The sequence below is a fragment of the Anomaloglossus baeobatrachus genome, chromosome 7, assembly GCF_048569485.1.
Source record: "Anomaloglossus baeobatrachus isolate aAnoBae1 chromosome 7, aAnoBae1.hap1, whole genome shotgun sequence".
Classification (NCBI taxonomy): Eukaryota; Metazoa; Chordata; class Amphibia; order Anura; family Aromobatidae; genus Anomaloglossus; species Anomaloglossus baeobatrachus.
In genome coordinates, this window is record NC_134359.1 from 308,709,613 (window position 1) to 308,729,871 (window position 20,259).

Genomic DNA, 20,259 nt, shown 5'->3' on the forward strand with positions numbered 1-20,259 from the left:
AGCACCGTGCCACTAGAACAGGGTAAGGGGCGCATCGTGCCACTAGAACAGGGTAAGGGGAGCACCGTGCCACTAGAACAGGGTAAGGGGCGCATCGTGCCACTAGAACAGGGTAAGGGGAGCACCGTGCCACTAGAACAGGGTAAGGGGAGCACCGTGCCACTAGAACAGGGTAAGGGGAGCACCGTGCCACTAGAACAGGGTATGGGGCGCATCGTGCCACTAGAGCAGGGTAAGGGGCGCACCATGCCACTAGAACAGGGTAAGGGGAGCACCGTGCCACTAGAGCAGGGTAAGGGGAGCATCGTGCCACCAGAACAGGGAAAGGGGTGCACTGTTCCACTAGAGCAGGGTAAGGGGCGCACCGTGCCACCAGGACAGGGAAAGGGGGGCACCGTTCCAGTAGAACAGGGTAAGGGGTGCACCATGCCACTAGAGCAGGGTAAGGGGCGCACCGTGCCACCAGAACAGGGAAAGGGGGGCACCGTTCCAGTAGAACAGGGTAACTTTGTCGTCAAGGATTTTCTGGAGGTTTTCTATTGGGTTTAGATCAGGAGTCTGGGCTGTGGCCATTTCATTGTTTCCATGAGCTGCGTTCCCTGTTTTGCTGTGTGACAGGGGGCATTGTCCTACATGAGAATTGCTGCTGATTGAGTGATGGACACAAGTAAGGAGCCGCATGTTGTGAAGAAGGTTCTGATCCACACTTGTATCACTCTACCATGTAGCTGTATGAGAGGTCCAGCTCCTGCTGCAGAAAACATTCCCCAAACCATGACCTTTCCTCCACCGCCGCTCACTGACTTCTAAACACACTTTGGGTTCAGTCTTTTCCCAGTTTGTGGATGAACATAATGTTTCCCATTAAACACAAATAAATTACACTTGCTTTCATCACTAAAATGACCTGTGGCCACTTCTCCTCTGTCCACACAACATGCTCCTCACCAAAGGGGAGTCTAGCCTTGTGAGATTTTCGGCTAGTGAGAGGTTTGGTCACTGCAGAGTGGGCTTTCAGTCCAAATGCTCTTACACGTCGTGACACTGTATGAGGAGACAGATCCCTGTTCAGTGCTGAACTGGCGGCAATTCCAGCTGCAGTGTGAAATGATTACCCATGGAGATTCTCCGCATTATTCTGTCCTCTCTGGCATTTGTCTTTCAAGGACGACCAGCCTTCTTGGGAGACTTTAAAGCGTTTGTGATGTTGTAATGAAGCAAAGTTCTCAAAAGCACAGACTTGGAACGACCCCAGCTTCTCTGGCTATGGCTGATAGGGTCAGCTCTTTGGCTTTCATATTGTCAACCTGCTGCCGGAGGGTTTCAGTCACTTTGGAAAGGCAGGGTCAGTGCAAACTGGAAACTTAGACTGCCAGTTACATAAGATAATGAAGGAAATTAGCACCAGGTGAAGATTAACACTAATAACCTGCAGGGATGTGACAATGTTCTCTAATCGTGATCCGTGTCCTCTAATTGTGATCCGTGATCTCTAATTGTGATCCATGTCCTCTAATCGTGATCCGTGTCCTCTAATCGTGATCCGTGTCCTCTAATCGTGATCCGTGTCCTCTAATCGTGATCCGTGTCCTCTAATCGTGATCCGTGTCCTCTAATCGTGATCCGTGTCCTCTAATCGTGATCCGTGTTCTCTAATCGTGATCCGTGTTCTCTAATCGTGATCCGTGTCCTCTAATCGTGATCCGTGTCCTCTAATCGTGATCCGTGTCCTCTAATCGTGATCCGTGTCCTCTAATTGTGATCCGTGTCTTTTTCATTTACATTTTTACTATTTGCTTTACAATAAATTAAATTTATCAAATAGAAAATCCTGCGAGTTTGCTCATGTGAGGAGATCATCACATAGGGCACCTCAATGAGCGCAGGATTTAGGAAATTGTGTGTTGTCTCTAGTGTCCATTCCCAGTGTACATGTGACCTCTGTGCCACGGAATAGGCTATATAAAGAAAACGCCTCAATAAGAAAAAGGACTGAGTAAAGAAACGTGTAACCGTGGTCCTGCCGCCCCCAGGTGCGGGTAAATGAAAAGGGGGAGAGTGGATATGCTCCATGCGTTTCGCCGTGTGCTTCATCAGGGGTGTAATTGTGGTTAGTGTGGGCGGCACTTATGTGGGATCTGGCAATACACACAAAAATCAGATCTTTGTTAATAACGTACATGGGCTGAGGTGTTGTCTAATATCCTCAAGTTCTTTGATGGCAAGTCTTGGCGATATCAATCTCCGTCAGTGTGACAATCTACACTTGCAACATTTCTGCCCTCCCCACCACAAGAAACGTGAGGACAAAGCTCTTCCTTCCTCAAACAAGTTCTCTCTTATCTCTCAGTCAAAAACAGGATGAAGAGGACATGAGGCAACACCGCAACAGTGCAAGATCTCACTAGTCCTTACCGGTAGGAGCAGACCATGGGTCTTTCCCCACTTACCGTTATATGTCCACGACTCGTCGGCATCCATATGAGTAGCGCCAGCACTGGACCCTACACCAGGAAAGAAGGCGTGACCCAGGGTCCCTCCCGGACCATCGAATGGATAGCCGTCTCCATGAGATCCCCCCAAAAAGCTGACGCGTAGATCGGCGTCTGCAGCCCGGGTCTCGCTGAAGTGAAGGTTGCTGTCCCGGCTCCATGCGGTCAGGGCGCTGGCCATCAGTTGTCTTGTGGTTTCTTGGGAAAGGGATATTGGGAAACTCTCCACCCTGCAAGAAAAGGTGGATTACACTACATGGAGCAAACCTTCCCGAGCACTCCCGGGAAAACAGCAGATGTGAGCGGCCATCAGTGGCCAATACCTCCAGGTCAGATGTTTCTTCTGCCACACCGCCCCACTCGGAGCGTAGCGCCTCCTCCGCTGTCTCTGGTACCCAGAAGGCACGATGATGTCCGGCAGGGAGCAGCGAGGCCTCTGCATCATGGCCACTGTGTCCTCATCTGTAATGGAGAGTGACGAGGCGGCACTAGTCATGGGGACCTCACTACCAAGGTGTAGGGTCATACAGCTTACCCAGAATGCCCGTCTGCCTCAGGCCTGCGAATCTCTGCATGTTCTTCACCGCTTCATTCAGTCCCTCCATTGTTTGCTGCTGCGCAGAGTACGGGTCCGGAGGCGGCAGGTAACCGTAACGAGTCAGCCAGTCCTGCAAGCGACCAGAGTACTCGGGATAAATATCCACAGCCGACCTTCACTGATGGTGATACTGGTTATACTGGTTATACTGGAGAGGTGTACGATACTGGTTATACTGGTGTGCTGGAGAGGTGTGTGATACTGGTTATACTGGTGCTGGAGAGGTGTGTGATCCTGGTTATACTGGTGTGCTGGAGAGGTGTGTGATACTGGTTATACTGGTGCTGGAGAGGTGTGTGATCCTGGTTATACTGGTGTGCTGGAGAGGTGTGTGATACTGGTTATACTGGTGCTGGAGAGGTGTGTGATCCTGGTTATACTGGTGTGCTGGAGAGTTGTGTGATACTGGTTATACTGGTGCTGGGGAGGTGTGAGATACTGGTTATACTGGTGTGCTGGAGAGGTGTGTGATCCTGGTTATACTGGTGTGCTGGAGAGGTGTGTGATACTGGTTATACTGGTGCTGGGGAGGTGTGTGGTACTGGTTATACTGGTGCTGGAGAGGTGTGTGATACTGGTTATACTGGTGTGCTGGAGAGGTGTGCGATACTGGTTATACTGGTGTGCTGGAGAGGTGTGTGATACTGGTTATACTGGTGCTGGAGAGGTGTGTGATACTGGTTATACTGGTGCTGGAGAGGTGTGTGATACTGGTTATACTGGTGTGCTGGAGAGGTGTGCGATACTGGTTATACTGGTGTGCTGGAGAGGTGTGTGATACTGGTTATACTGGTGCTGGAGAGGTGTGTGATACTGGTGTGCTGGAGAGGTGTGTGATACTGGCTATACTGGTGCTGGAGAGGTGTGCGATACTGGTTATACTGGTGTGCTGGAGAGGTGTGCGATACTGGTTATACTGGTGTGCTGGAGAGGTGTGTGATACTGGTTATACTGGTGTGCTGGAGAGGTGTGTGATACTGGTTATACTGCTGCTGGAGAGCTGTGCGATACTGGTTATACTGGTGCTGGAGAGGTGTGTGATACTGGTTATACTGGTGCTGGAGAGGTGTGCGATACTGGTTATACTGGTGCTGGAGAGGTGTGTGATACTGGTTATACTGGTGTGCTGGAGAGGTGTGTGATACTGGTTATACTGGTGCTGGAGAGGTGTGTGATACTGGTTATACTGGTGCTGGAGAGGTGTGTGATACTGGTTATACTGGTGTGCTGGAGAGGTGTGCGATACTGGTTATACTGGTGCTGGAGAGTTGTGCGATACTGGTTATACTGGTGTGCTGGAGAGGTGTGTGATACTGGTTATACTGGTGTGCTGGAGAGGTGTGTGATACTGGTTATACTGGTGCTGGAGAGGTGTGTGATACTGGTTATACTGGTGCTGGAGAGGTGTGTGATCCTGGTTATACTGGTGCTGGAGAGGTGTGTGATACTGGTTATACTGGTGCTGGAGAGGTGTGCGATACTGGTTATACTGGTGCTGGAGAGGTGTGTGATACTGGTGATACTGGTTATACTGGTGCTGGAGAGCTGTGCGATACTGGTTATACTGGTGTGCTGGAGAGGTGTGCGATACTAGTTATACTGGTGCTGGAGAGGTGGTGATACTGGTTATACTGGTGTGCTGGAGGGGTGTGTGATACTGGTTATACTGGTGTGCTGGAGAGGTGTGTGATACTGGTTATACTGGTGTGCTCGAGAGGTGTGTGATACTGGTTACACTGGTGCTGGAGAGGTGGTGATACTGGTTATACTGGTGTGCTGGAGAGGTGTACGATACTGGTTATACTGGTGCTGGAGAGGTGGTGATACTGGTTATACTGGTGTGCTGGAGAGGTGGTGATACTGGTTATACTGGTGCTGGAGAGGTGGTGATACTGGTTATACTGGTGTGCTGGAGAGGTGGTGATACTGGTTATACTGGTGCTGGAGAGGTGTGCGATACTGGTTATACTGGTGCTGGAGAGGTGTGCGATACTGGTTATACTGGTGTGCTGGAGAGGTGTGTGATACTGGTTATACTGGTTATACTGGAGAGGTGTGTGGTACTGGTTATACTGGAGAGGTGTGTGGTACTGGTTATACTGGAGGGGTGTGTGGTACTGGTTATACTGGGGAGGTGTGTGGTACTGGTTATACTGGAGGGGTGTGTGGTACTGGTTATACTGGGGAGGTGTGTGGTACTGGTTATACTGGAGGGGTGTGTGGTACTGGTTATACTGGGGAGGTGTGTGGTACTGGTTATACTGGGGAGGTGCGTGGTACTGGTTATACTGGGGAGGTGTGTGATACTGGTTATACTGGAGGGGTGTGTGGTACTGGTTTTACTGGAGGGGTGTGTGGTACTGGTTATACTGGGGAGGTGTGTGATACTGGTTATACTGGAGGGGTGTGTGGTACTGGTTATACTGGAGGGGTGTGTGGTACTGGTTATACTGGAGGGGTGTGTGGTACTGGTTTTACTGGAGGGGTGTGTGGTACTGGTTATACTGGGGAGGTGTGTGATACTGGTTATACTGGAAGGGCGTGTGGTACTGGTTATACTGGAGGGGTGTGTGGTACTGGTTATACTGGAGGGGTGTGTGGTACTGGTTATACTGGAGGGGTGTGTAGTACTGGTTATACTGGGGAGGTGTGTGGTACTGGTTATACTGGGGAGGTGTGTGGTACTGGTTATACTGGAGGGGTGTGTGGTACTGGTTATACTGGGGAGGTGTGTGGTATTGGTTATACTGGAGGGGTGTGTGGTACTGGTTATACTGGGGAGGTGTGTGGTACTGGTTATACTGGGGAGGTGCGTGGTACTGGTTATACTGGGGAGGTGCGTGGTACTGGTTATACTGGAGGGGTGTGTGGTACTGGTTATACTGGAGGGGTGTGTGGTACTGGTTATACTGGAGGGGGGTGTGGTACTGGTTATACTGGAGGGGGGTGTGGTACTGGTTATACTGGAGAGGTGTGTGGTACTGGTTATACTGGAGGGGTGTGTGGTACTGGTTATACTGTAGGGGTGTGTTGTACTGGTTATACTGGAGGGGTGTGTGGTACTGGTTATACTGGGGAGGTGTGTGGTACTGGTTATACTGGAGGGGTGTGTGGTACTCGTTATACTGGAGGGGTGTGTGGTACTGGTTATACTGGAGGGGTGTGTGGTACTGGTTATACTGGGGAGGTGCGTGGTACTGGTTATACTGGAAGGGCGTGTGGTACTGGTTATACTGGAGGGGTGTGTGGTACTGGTTATACTGGAGGGGTGTGTGATACTGGTTATACTGGAGGGGTGTGTGGTACTGTTTATACTGGGGAGGTGTGTGATACTGGTTATACTGTAGGGGTGTGTGGTACTGGTTATACTGGAGGTGTGTGTGGTACTGGTTATACTGGAGGGGTGTGTGGTACTGGTTATACTGGAGGGGTGTGTGGTACTGGTTATACTGGAGAGGTGTGTGATACTGGTGATACTGGGGAGGTGTGTGGTACTGGTTATACTGGGGAGGTGTGTGGTACTGGTTATACTGGAGAGGTGTGTGGTACTAGTTATACTGGAGGGGTGTGTGGTACTGGTTATACTGGGGAGGTGTGGTACTGGTTATACTGGGGAGGTGTGGTACTTGTTATATTGGAGGGGTGTGTGGTACTGGTTATACTGGAGAGGTGTGTGGTACTGGTGATACTGGAGGGGTGTGTGGTACTGGTTATACTGGGGAGGTGTGTGGTACTGGTTATACTGGAGGGGTGTGTGGTACTGGTTATACTGGGGAGGTGTGTGGTACTGGTTATACTGGAGGGGTGTGTGGTACTGGTTATACTGGGGAGGTGGGTGGTACTGGTTATACTGGGGAGGTGTGTGGTACTGGTGATACTGGAGGGGTGTGTGATACTGGTTATACTGGAGGGGTGTGTGGTACTGGTTATACTGGAGGGGTGTGTGGTACTGGTTATACTGGAGGGGTGTGTGGTACTGGTTATACTGGGGAGGTGTGTGGTACTGGTTATACTGGAGGGGTGTGTGGTACTGGTTATACTGGGGAGGTGTGTGGTACTGGTTATACTGGAGGGGTGTGTGGTACTGGTTATACTGGGGAGGTGTGTGGTACTGGTGATACTGGAGGGGTGTGTGATACTGGTTATACTGGAGGGGTGTGTGATACTGGTTATACTGGAGGGGTGTGTGGTACTGGTTATACTGGAGGGGTGTGTGGTACTGGTTATACTGGGGAGGTGTGTGGTACTGGTTATACTGGAGGGGTGTGTGGTACTGGTTATACTGGGGAGGTGGGTGGTACTGGTTATACTGGGGAGGTGTGTGGTACTGGTGATACTGGAGGGGTGTGTGATACTGGTTATACTGGAGGGGTGTGTGGTACTGGTTATACTGGAGGGGTGTGTGGTACTGGTTATACTGGAGGGGTGTGTGGTACTGGTTATACTGGAGAGGTGTGTGATACTGGTGATACTGGGGAGGTGTGTGGTACTGGTTATACTGGGGAGGTGTGTGGTACTGGTTATACTGGAGAGGTGTGTGGTACTAGTTATACTGGAGGGGTGTGTGGTACTGGTTATACTGGGGAGGTGTGGTACTGGTTATACTGGGGAGGTGTGGTACTTGTTATATTGGAGGGGTGTGTGGTACTGGTTATACTGGAGAGGTGTGTGGTACTGGTGATACTGGAGGGGTGTGTGGTACTGGTTATACTGGGGAGGTGTGTGGTACTGGTTATACTGGAGGGGTGTGTGGTACTGGTTATACTGGGGAGGTGTGTGGTACTGGTTATACTGGGGAGGTGTGTGGTACTGGTTATACTGGAGGGGTGTGTGGTACTGGTTATACTGGGGAGGTGGGTGGTACTGGTTATACTGGGGAGGTGTGTGGTACTGGTGATACTGGAGGGGTGTGTGATACTGGTTATACTGGAGGGGTGTGTGGTACTGGTTTTACTGGAGGGGTGTGTGGTACTGGTTATACTGGGGAGGTGTGTGATACTGGTTATACTGGAGGGGTGTGTGGTACTGGTTATACTGGAGGGGTGTGTGGTACTGGTTATACTGGAGGGGTGTGTGGTACTGGTTATACTGGGGAGGTGTGTGGTACTGGTTATACTAGGGAGGTGCGTGGTACTGGTTATACTGGAGAGGTGCGTGGTACTGGTTATACTGGAGGGGTGTGTGGTACTGGTTATACTGGAGGGGTGTGTGGTACTGGTTATACTGGAGGGGTGTGTGGTACTGGTTATACTGGAGGGGTGTGTGATACTGGTTATACTGGAGGGGTGTGTGGTACTGGTTATACTGGGGAGGTGTGTGGTACTGGTTATACTGGGGAGGTGCGTGGTACTGGTTATACTGGAGAGGTGCATGGTACTGGTTATACTGGAGGGGTGCGTGGTACTGGTTATACTGGAGGGGTGTGTGGTACTGGTTATACTGGAGGGGGGTGTGGTACTGGTTATACTGGAGGGGGGTGTGGTACTGGTTATACTGGAAAGGTGTGTGGTACTGGTTATACTGGAGGGGTGTGTGGTACTGGTTATACTGGGGAGGTGTGTGGTACTGGTTATACTGGAGGGGTGTGTGGTACTGGTTATACTGGGGAGGTGTGTGGTATTGGTTATACTGGAGGGGTGTGTGGTACTGGTTATACTGGGGAGGTGTGTGGTACTGGTTATACTGGGGAGGTGCGTGGTACTGGTTATACTGGGGAGGTGCGTGGTACTGGTTATACTGGAGGGGTGTGTGGTACTGGTTATACTGGAGGGGTGTGTGGTACTGGTTATACTGGAGGGGGGTGTGGTACTGGTTATACTGGAGGGGGGTGTGGTACTGGTTATACTGGAGAGGTGTGTGGTACTGGTTATACTGGAGGGGTGTGTGGTACTGGTTATACTGTAGGGGTGTGTTGTACTGGTTATACTGGAGGGGTGTGTGGTACTGGTTATACTGGGGAGGTGTGTGGTACTGGTTATACTGGAGGGGTGTGTGGTACTCGTTATACTGGAGGGGTGTGTGGTACTGGTTATACTGGAGGGGTGTGTGGTACTGGTTATACTGGGGAGGTGCGTGGTACTGGTTATACTGGAAGGGCGTGTGGTACTGGTTATACTGGAGGGGTGTGTGGTACTGGTTATACTGGAGGGGTGTGTGGTACTGGTTATACTGGAGGGGTGTGTAGTACTGGTTATACTGGGGAGGTGTGTGGTACTGGTTATACTGGAGAGGTGCGTGGTACTGGTTATACTGGAGGGGTGCGTGGTACTGGTGATACTGGGAAGGTGCGTGGTACTGGTTATACTGGAGGGGTGTGTGGTACTGGTTATACTGGAGGGGTGTGTGGTACTGGTTTTACTGGAGGGGTGTGTGGTACTGGTTATACTGGGGAGGTGTGTGATACTGGTTATACTGGAGGGGTGTGTGGTACTGGTTATACTGGAGGGGTGTGTGGTACTGGTTATACTGGAGGGGTGTGTGATACTGGTTATACTGGAGGGGTGTGTGGTACTGGTTATACTGGAGGGGTGTGTGGTACTGGTTATACTGGGGAGGTGCGTGGTACTGGTTATACTAGGGAGGTGCGTGGTACTGGTTATACTGGAGAGGTGCGTGGTACTGGTTATACTGGAGGGGTGTGTGGTACTGGTTATACTGGAGGGGTGTGTGGTACTGGTTATACTGGAGGGGTGTGTGGTACTGGTTATACTGGAGGGGTGTGTGATACTGGTTATACTGGAGGGGTGTGTGGTACTGGTTATACTGGGGAGGTGCGTGGTACTGGTTATACTGGGGAGGTGCGTGGTACTGGTTATACTGGAGAGGTGCGTGGTACTGGTTATACTGGAGGGGTGTGTGGTACTGGTTATACTGGAGGGGTGTGTGGTACTGGTTATACTGGAGGGGGGTGTGGTACTGGTTATACTGGAGGGGGTGTGGTACTGGTTATACTGGAGAGGTGTGTGGTACTGGTTATACTGGAGGGGTGTGTGGTACTGGTTATACTGGGGAGGTGTGTGGTACTGGTTATACTGGAGGGGTGTGTGGTACTGGTTATACTGGGGAGGTGTGTGGTACTGGTTATACTGGAGGGGTGTGTGGTACTGGTTATACTGGGGAGGTGCGTGGTACTGGTTATACTGGGGAGGTGCGTGGTACTGGTTATACTGGGGAGGTGTGTGGTACTGGTTATACTGGAGGGGTGTGTGGTACTGGTTATACTGGAGGGGTGTGTGGTACTGGTTATACTGGAGGGGGGTGTGGTACTGGTTATACTGGAGGGGTGTGTGGTACTGGTTATACTGGAGGGGTGTGTGGTACTGGTTATACTGTAGGGGTGTGTTGTACTGGTTATACTGGAGGGGTGTGTGGTACTGGTTATACTGGGGAGGTGTGTGGTACTGGTTATACTGGAGGGGTGTGTGGTACTCGTTATACTGGAGGGGTGTGTGGTACTGGTTATACTGGAGGGGTGTGTGGTACTGGTTATACTGGGGAGGTGCGTGGTACTGGTTATACTGGAAGGGCGTGTGGTACTGGTTATACTGGAGGGGTGTGTGGTACTGGTTATACTGGAGGGGTGTGTGGTACTGGTTATACTGGAGGGGTGTGTAGTACTGGTTATACTGGGGAGGTGTGTGGTACTGGTTATACTGGAGAGGTGTGTGGTACTGGTTATACTGGAGGGGTGCGTGGTACTGGTGATACTGGGAAGGTGCGTGGTACTGGTTATACTGGAGGGGTGTGTGGTACTGGTTATACTGGAGGGGTGTGTGGTACTGGTTATACTGGGGAGGTGTGTGGTACTGGGTATACTGGAGGGGTGTGTGGTACTGGTTATACTGGAGGGGTGTGTGGTACTGGTTATACTGGAGGGGTGTGTGGTACTGGTTATACTGGGGAGGTGTGTGGTACTGGTTATACTGGAGGGGTGTGTGGTACTGGTTATACTGGGGAGGTGTGTGGTATTGGTTATACTGGAGGGGTGTGTGGTACTGGTTATACTGGGGAGGTGTGTGGTACTGGTTATACTGGGGAGGTGCGTGGTACTGGTTATACTGGGGAGGTGCGTGGTACTGGTTATACTGGAGGGGTGTGTGGTACTGGTTATACTGGAGGGGTGTGTGGTACTGGTTATACTGGAGGGGGGTGTGGTACTGGTTATACTGGAGGGGGGTGTGGTACTGGTTATACTGGAGAGGTGTGTGGTACTGGTTATACTGGAGGGGTGTGTGGTACTGGTTATACTGTAGGGGTGTGTTGTACTGGTTATACTGGAGGGGTGTGTGGTACTGGTTATACTGGGGAGGTGTGTGGTACTGGTTATACTGGAGGGGTGTGTGGTACTCGTTATACTGGAGGGGTGTGTGGTACTGGTTATACTGGAGGGGTGTGTGGTACTGGTTATACTGGGGAGGTGCGTGGTACTGGTTATACTGGAAGGGCGTGTGGTACTGGTTATACTGGAGGGGTGTGTGGTACTGGTTATACTGGAGGGGTGTGTGGTACTGGTTATACTGGAGGGGTGTGTAGTACTGGTTATACTGGGGAGGTGTGTGGTACTGGTTATACTGGAGAGGTGCGTGGTACTGGTTATACTGGAGGGGTGCGTGGTACTGGTGATACTGGGAAGGTGCGTGGTACTGGTTATACTGGAGGGGTGTGTGGTACTGGTTATACTGGAGGGGTGTGTGGTACTGGTTTTACTGGAGGGGTGTGTGGTACTGGTTATACTGGGGAGGTGTGTGATACTGGTTATACTGGAGGGGTGTGTGGTACTGGTTATACTGGAGGGGTGTGTGGTACTGGTTATACTGGAGGGGTGTGTGATACTGGTTATACTGGAGGGGTGTGTGGTACTGGTTATACTGGAGGGGTGTGTGGTACTGGTTATACTGGGGAGGTGCGTGGTACTGGTTATACTAGGGAGGTGCGTGGTACTGGTTATACTGGAGAGGTGCGTGGTACTGGTTATACTGGAGGGGTGTGTGGTACTGGTTATACTGGAGGGGTGTGTGGTACTGGTTATACTGGAGGGGTGTGTGGTACTGGTTATACTGGAGGGGTGTGTGATACTGGTTATACTGGAGGGGTGTGTGGTACTGGTTATACTGGGGAGGTGCGTGGTACTGGTTATACTGGGGAGGTGCGTGGTACTGGTTATACTGGAGAGGTGCGTGGTACTGGTTATACTGGAGGGGTGTGTGGTACTGGTTATACTGGGGAGGTGTGTGGTACTGGTTATACTGGAGGGGTGTGTGGTACTGGTTATACTGGAGGGGTGTGTGGTACTGGTTATACTGGAGGGGTGTGTGGTACTGGTTATACTGGAGGGGGGTGTGGTACTGGTTATACTGGAGGGGGTGTGGTACTGGTTATACTGGAGAGGTGTGTGGTACTGGTTATACTGGAGGGGTGTGTGGTACTGGTTATACTGGGGAGGTGTGTGGTACTGGTTATACTGGAGGGGTGTGTGGTACTGGTTATACTGGGGAGGTGTGTGGTACTGGTTATACTGGAGGGGTGTGTGGTACTGGTTATACTGGGGAGGTGCGTGGTACTGGTTATACTGGGGAGGTGCGTGGTACTGGTTATACTGGGGAGGTGTGTGGTACTGGTTATACTGGAGGGGTGTGTGGTACTGGTTATACTGGAGGGGTGTGTGGTACTGGTTATACTGGAGGGGGGTGTGGTACTGGTTATACTGGAGGGGTGTGTGGTACTGGTTATACTGGAGGGGTGTGTGGTACTGGTTATACTGTAGGGGTGTGTTGTACTGGTTATACTGGAGGGGTGTGTGGTACTGGTTATACTGGGGAGGTGTGTGGTACTGGTTATACTGGAGGGGTGTGTGGTACTCGTTATACTGGAGGGGTGTGTGGTACTGGTTATACTGGAGGGGTGTGTGGTACTGGTTATACTGGGGAGGTGCGTGGTACTGGTTATACTGGAAGGGCGTGTGGTACTGGTTATACTGGAGGGGTGTGTGGTACTGGTTATACTGGAGGGGTGTGTGGTACTGGTTATACTGGAGGGGTGTGTAGTACTGGTTATACTGGGGAGGTGTGTGGTACTGGTTATACTGGAGAGGTGTGTGGTACTGGTTATACTGGAGGGGTGCGTGGTACTGGTGATACTGGGAAGGTGCGTGGTACTGGTTATACTGGAGGGGTGTGTGGTACTGGTTATACTGGAGGGGTGTGTGGTACTGGTTATACTGGGGAGGTGTGTGGTACTGGGTATACTGGAGGGGTGTGTGGTACTGGTTATACTGGAGGGGTGTGTGGTACTGGTTATACTGGAGAGGTGTGTGGTACTGGTTATACTGGAGGGGTGTGTGGTACTGGTTATACTGGAGGGGTGTGTGGTACTGGTTATACTGGAGGGGTGTGTGGTACTGGTTATACTGGGGAGGTGTGTGGTACTGGTGATACTGGAGGGGTGTGTGGTACTGGTTATACTGGGGAGGTGTGTGGTACTGGTGATACTGGAGAGGTGTGTGGTACTGGTGATACTGGAGAGGTGTGTGGTACTGGTTATACTGGAGGGGTGTGTGGTACTGGTTATACTGGGGAGGTGTGTGATACTGGTTATACTGGAGGGGTGTGTGGTACTGGTTATATTGGAGGTGTGTGTGGTACTGGTTATACTGGAGGGGTGTGTGGTACTGGTTATACTGGAGGGGTGTGTGATACTGGTTATACTGGAGGGGTGTGTGATACTGGTTATACTGGAGGGGTGTGTGATACTGGTTATACTGGAGAGGTGTGTGGTACTGGTTATACTGGAGGGGTGTGTGGTACTGGTGATACTGGGGAGGTGTGTGGTACTGGTTATACTGGAGGGGTGTGTGGTACTGGTTATACTGGAGGGGTGTGTGGTACTGGTTATACTGGGGAGGTGTGTGATACTGGTTATACTGGAGAGGTGTGTGATACTGGTTATACTGGAGAGGTGTGTGGTACTGGTTATACTGGAGGGGTGTGTGGTACTGGTGATACTGGAGAGGTGTGTGGTACTGGTTATACTGGAGGGGTGTGTGGTACTGGTTATACTGGAGGGGTGTGTGGTACTGGTTATACTGGAGGGGGGTGTAGTACTGGTTATACTGGAGGGGTGTGGTACTGGTTATACTGGGGAGGTGTGTGGTACTGGTTATACTGGAGAGGTGTGTGGTACTAGTTATACTGGAGGGGTGTGTGGTACTGGTTATACTGGGGAGGTGTGGTACTGGTTATACTGGGGAGGTGTGGTACTTGTTATACTGGAGGGGTGTGTGGTACTGGTTATACTGGAGGGGTGTGTGGTACTGGTTATACTGGAGGGGTGTGTGGTACTGGTTATACTGGGGAGGTGTGGTACTGGTTATACTGGGGAGGTGTGGTACTTGTTATACTGGAGGGGTGTGTGGTACTGGTGATACTGGAGGGGTGTGTGGTACTGGTTATACTGGGGAGGTGTGTGGTACTGGTTATACTGGAGAGGTGTGTGGTACTGGTGATACTGGAGGGGTGTGTGGTACTGGTTATACTGGAGGGGTGTGTGGTACTGGTTATACTGGAGAGGTGTGTGGTACTGGTTATACTGGAGGGGTGTGTGGTACTGGTTATACTGGAGGAGTGTGTGGTACTGGTTATACTTGAGGGGTGTGTGGTACTGGTTATACTGGAGGGGTGTGTGGTACTGGTTATACTGGGGAGGTGTGTGGTACTGGTAATACTGGGGAGGTGTGTGGTACTGGTTATACTGGAGGGGTGTGTGGTACTGGTTATACTGGGGAGGTGTGTGGTACTGGTTATACTGGGGAGGTGTGTGGTACTGGTGATACTGGAGGGGTGTGTGGTACTGGTTATACTGGAGGGGTGTGTGGTACTGGTTATACTGGGGAGGTGTGTGGTACTGGTTATACTGGAGGGGTGTGTGGTACTGGTTATACTGGAGAGATGTGTGATACTGGTTATACTGGAGAGGTGTGTGGTACTGGTTATACTGGAGGGGTGTGTGGTACTGGTTATACTGGAGGGGTGTGTGGTACTAGTTATACTGGAGGGGTGTGTGGTACTGGTTATACTGGAGGGGTGTGTGGTACTGGTTATACTGGAGGGGTGTGTGGTACTGGTTATACTGGAGGGGTGTGTGGTACTGGTTATACTGGGGAGGTGTGTGGTACTGTTTATACTGGAGAGGTGTGTGATACTGGTTATACTGTAGGGGTGTGTGGTACTGGTTATACTGGAGGTGTGTGTGGTACTGGTTATACTGGAGGGGTGTGTGGTACTGGTTATACTGGGGAGGTGTGTGGTACTGTTTATACTGGAGAGGTGTTTGGTACTGGTTATACTGGAGGGGTGTGTGGTACTGGTTATACTGGAGAGGTGTGTGGTACTGTTTATACTGGAGAGGTGTGTGATACTGGTTATACTGTAGGGGTGTGTGGTACTGGTTATACTGGAGGTGTGTGTGGTACTGGTTATACTGGAGGGGTGTGTGGTACTGTTTATACTGGAGAGGTGTTTGGTACTGGTTATACTGGGGAGGTGTGTGGTACTGTTTATACTGGAGAGGTGTGTGATACTGGTTATACTGTAGGGGTGTGTGGTACTGGTTATACTGGAGGTGTGTGTGGTACTGGTTATACTGGAGGGGTGTGTGGTACTGGTTATACTGGAGAGGTGTGTGATACTGGTTATACTGGAGAGGTGTGTGATACTGGTGATACTGGGGAGGTGCGTGGTACTGGTTATACTGGAGGGGTGTGTGGTACTGGTTATACTGGAGGGGTGTGTGGTACTGGTTATACTGGAGAGGTGCGTGGTACTGGTTATACTGGAAGGGCGTGTGGTACTGGTTATACTGGAGGGGTGTGTGGTACTGGTTATACTGGAGGGGTGTGTGGTACTGGTTATACTGGAGGGGTGTGTAGTACTGGTTATACTGGGGAGGTGTGTGGTACTGGTTATACTGGAGAGGTGCGTGGTACTGGTTATACTGGAGGGGTGCGTGGTACTGGTGATACTGGGAAGGTGCGTGGTACTGGTTATACTGGAGGGGTGTGTGGTACTGGTTATACTGGAGGGGTGTGTGGTACTGGTTATACTGGGGAGGTGTGTGGTACTGGGTATACTGGAGGGGTGTGTGGTACTGGTTATACTGGAGGGGTGTGTGGTACTGGTTATACTGGAGAGGTGTGTGGTACTGGTTATACTGGAGGGGTGTGTGGTACTGGTTATACTGGGGAGGTGTGTGGTACTGGTGATACTGGAGGGGTGTATGGTACTGGTTATACTGGGGAGGTGTGTGGTACTGGTGATACTGGAGAGGTGTGTGGTACTGGTTATACTGGAGAGGTGTTTGGTACTGGTTATACTGGAGGGGTGTGTGGTACTGGTTATACTGGGGAGGTGTGTGATACTGGTTATACTGGAGGGGTGTGTGGTACTGGTTATACTGGAGGTGTGTGTGGTACTGGTTATACTGGAGGGGTGTGTGGTACTGGTTATACTGGAGAGGTGTGTGGTACTGGTTATACTGGAGGGGTGTGTGGTACTGGTTATACTGGAGAGGTGTGTGATACTGGTTATACTGGAGGGGTGTGTGGTACTGGTTATACTGGAGGTGTGTGTGGTACTGGTTATACTGGAGGGGTGTGTGGTACTGGTTATACTGGAGGTGTGTGTGGTACTGGTTATACTGGAGGGGTGTGTGGTACTGGTGATACTGGAGAGGTGTGTGGTACTGGTTATACTGGAGGGGTGTGTGGTACTGGTTATACTGGGGAGGTGTGTGATACTGGTTATACTGGAGGGGTGTGTGGTACTGGTTATATTGGAGGTGTGTGTGGTACTGGTTATACTGGAGGGGTGTGTGGTACTGGTTATACTGGAGGGGTGTGTGGTACTGGTTATACTGGAGGGGTGTGTGGTACTGGTTATACTGGAGAGGTGTGTGATACTGGTTATACTGGAGAGGTGTGTGGTACTGGTTATACTGGAGAGGTGTGTGGTACTGGTTATACTGGAGGGGTGTGTGGTACTGGTTATACTGGAGGGGTGTGTGATACTGGTTATACTGGAGAGGTGTGTGGTACTGGTTATACTGGAGGGGTGTGTGGTACTGGTGATACTGGGGAGGTGTGTGGTACTGGTTATACTGGGGAGGTGTGTGGTACTGGTTATACTGGAGGGGTGTGTGGTACTGGTTATATTGGAGGTGTGTGTGGTACTGGTTATACTGGAGGGGTGTGTGGTACTGGTTATACTGGAGGGGTGTGTGGTACTGGTTATACTGGAGGTGTGTGTGGTACTGGTTATACTGGAGAGGTGTGTGGTACTAGTTATACTGGGGAGGTGTGGTACTGGTTATACTGGGGAGGTGTGGTACTTGTTATACTGGAGGGGTGTGTGGTACTGGTTATACTGGAGAGGTGTGTGGTACTGGTTATACTGGAGGGGTGTGTGGTACTTGTTATACTGGGGAGGTGTGGTACTGGTTATACTGGGGAGGTGTGGTACTTGTTATACTGGAGGGGTGTGTGGTACTGGTTATACTGGAGAGGTGTGTGGTACTGGTGATACTGGAGGGGTGTGTGGTACTGGTTATACTGGAGGGGTGTGTGGTACTGGTTATACTGGAGAGGTGTGTGTTACTGGTTATACTGGAGGGGTGTGTGGTACTGGTTATACTGGAGGAGTGTGTGGTACTGGTTATACTAGAGGGGTGTGTGGTACTGGTTATACTGGAGGGGTGTGTGGTACTGGTTATACTGGAGGGGTGTGTGGTACTGGTTATACTGGAGGGGTGTGTGGTACTGGTTATACTGGAGGGGTGTGTGGTACTGGTTATACTGGAGGGGTGTGTGGTACTGGTTATACTGGAGGGGTGTGTGGTACTGGTTATACTGGAGGGGTGTGTGGTACTGGTTATACTGGAGGGGTGTGTGGTACTGGTTATACTGGAGGGGTGTGTGGTACTGGTTATACTGGAGGGGTGTGTGGTACTGGTTATACTGGAGGGGTGTGTGGTACTGGTTATACTGGAGGGGTGTGTGGTACTGGTTATACTGGAGGGGTGTGTGGTACTGGTTATACTGGAGGGGTGTGTGGTACTGGTTATACTGGAGAGGTGTGTGGTACTGGTTATACTGGAGAGGTGTGTGGTACTGGTTATACTGGAGGGGTGTGTGGTACTGGTTATACTGGAGGGGTGTGTGGTACTGGTTATACTGGAGAGGTGTGTGGTACTGGTTATAATGGAGGGGTGTGTGGTACTGGTTATACTGGAGGGGTGTGTGGTACTGGTTATACTGGAGGGGTGTGTGGTACTGGTTATACTGGAGGGGTGTGTGGTACTGGTTATACTGGAGGGGTGTGTGGTACTGGTTATACTGGGGAGGTGTGTGGTACTGGTTATACTGGGGAGGTATGTGGTACTGGTTATACTGGAGGGGTGTGTGGTACTGGTTATACTGGGGAGGTGTGTGGTACTGGTTATACTGGGGAGGTGTGTGGTACTGGTGATACTGGAGGGGTGTGTGGTACTGGTTATACTGGAGGGGTGTGTGGTACTGGTTATACTGGGGAGGTGTGTGGTACTGGTTATACTGGAGGGGTGTGTGGTACTGGTTATACTGGAGGGGTGCGTGGTACTGGTTATACTAGGGAGGTGCGTGGTACTGGTTATACTGGAGAGGTGCGTGGTACTGGTTATACTGGAGGGGTGTGTGGTACTGGTTATACTGGAGGGGTGTGTGATACTGGTTATACTGGAGGGGTGTGTGGTACTGGTTATACTGGGGAGGTGCGTGGTACTGGTTATACTGGAGAGGTGCGTGGTACTGGTTATACTGGAGGGGTGTGTGGTACTGGTTATACTGGAGGGGTGTGTGGTACTGGTTATACTGGAGGGGGGTGTGGTACTGGTTATACTGGAGGGGGGTGTGGTACTGGTTATACTGGAGAGGTGTGTGGTACTGGTTATACTGGAGGGGTGTGTGGTACTGGTTATACTGTAGGGGTGTGTGGTACTGGTTATACTGGAGCGGTGTGTGGTACTGGTTATACTGGGGAGGTGTGTGGTACTGGTTATACTGGAGGGGTGTGTGGTACTCGTTATACTGGAGGGGTGTGTGGTACTGGTTATACTGGAGGGGTGTGTGGTACTGGTTATACGGTGATACTGGAGGGGTGTGTGGTACCGGTTATACTGGAGGGGTGTGTGGTACTGGTTATACTGGAGGGGTGTGTGATACTGGTTATAATGGAGGGGTGTGTGGTACTGGTTATACTGGAGGGGTGTGTGGTACTGGTTATACTGGAGGGGTGTGTGGTACTGGTTATACTGGAGGGGTGTGTGGTACTGGTTATACTGGAGGGGTGTGTGGTACTGGTTATACTGGAGGGGTGTGTGGTACTGGTTATACTGGAGGGGTGTGTGGTACTGGTTATACTGGAGGGGTGTGTGGTACTGGTTATACTGGAGAGGTGTGTGGTACTGGTTATACTGGGGAGGTGTGTGGTACTGGTTATACTGGAGGGGTGTGTGGTACTGGTTATACTGGAGGGGTGTGTGATACTGGTTATACTGGAGGGGTGTGTGGTACTGGTGATACTGGAGGGGTGTGTGGTACTGGTTATACTGGAGGGGTGTGTGGTACTGGTTATACTGGAGGGGTGTGTGATACTGGTTATAATGGAGGGGTGTGTGGTACTGGTTTTACTGGAGGGGTGTGTGGTACTGGTTATACTGGAGGGGTGTGTGGTACTGGTTATACTGGAGAGGTGTGTGGTACTGGTTATACTGGGGAGGTGTGTGGTACTGGTTATACTGGAGGGGTGTGTGGTACTGGTTATACTGGAGGGGTGTGTGGTACTGGTTATACTGGGGAGGTGCGTGGTACTGGTGATACTGGAGGGGTGCGTGGTACTGGTTATACTGGGGAGGTGTGTGGTACTGGTGATACTGGAGAGGTGTGTGGTACTGGTTATACTGGAGGGGTGTGTGGTACTGGTTATACTGGACGGGTGTGTGGTACTGGTTATACTGGAGGGGTGTGTGGTACTGGTTATACTGGAGAGGTGTGTGGTACTGGTTATACTGGACGGGTGTGTGGTACTGGTTATACTGGACGGGTGTGTGGTACTGGTTATACTGGAGGGGTGTGTGGTACTGGTT

General features: G+C 51.1%; 1 protein-coding gene across 1 annotated transcript in view; it reads right to left on the bottom strand.

The window, feature by feature from the left end:
- MMP25 (matrix metallopeptidase 25) overlaps positions 1–20,259 on the bottom strand; it is a 50,780-nt gene that overhangs the window by 15,042 nt on the left and 15,479 nt on the right. Inside the window, exons 2-4 of the mRNA XM_075318672.1 lie at positions 3,028–3,160; positions 2,816–2,954; positions 2,451–2,722 (exon numbers count right to left, since the gene is read on the bottom strand). Coding sequence (XP_075174787.1) covers positions 2,451–2,722; positions 2,816–2,954; positions 3,028–3,160 — 544 coding nt within the window. The remainder of the gene's footprint in view (positions 1–2,450; positions 2,723–2,815; positions 2,955–3,027; positions 3,161–20,259) is intronic.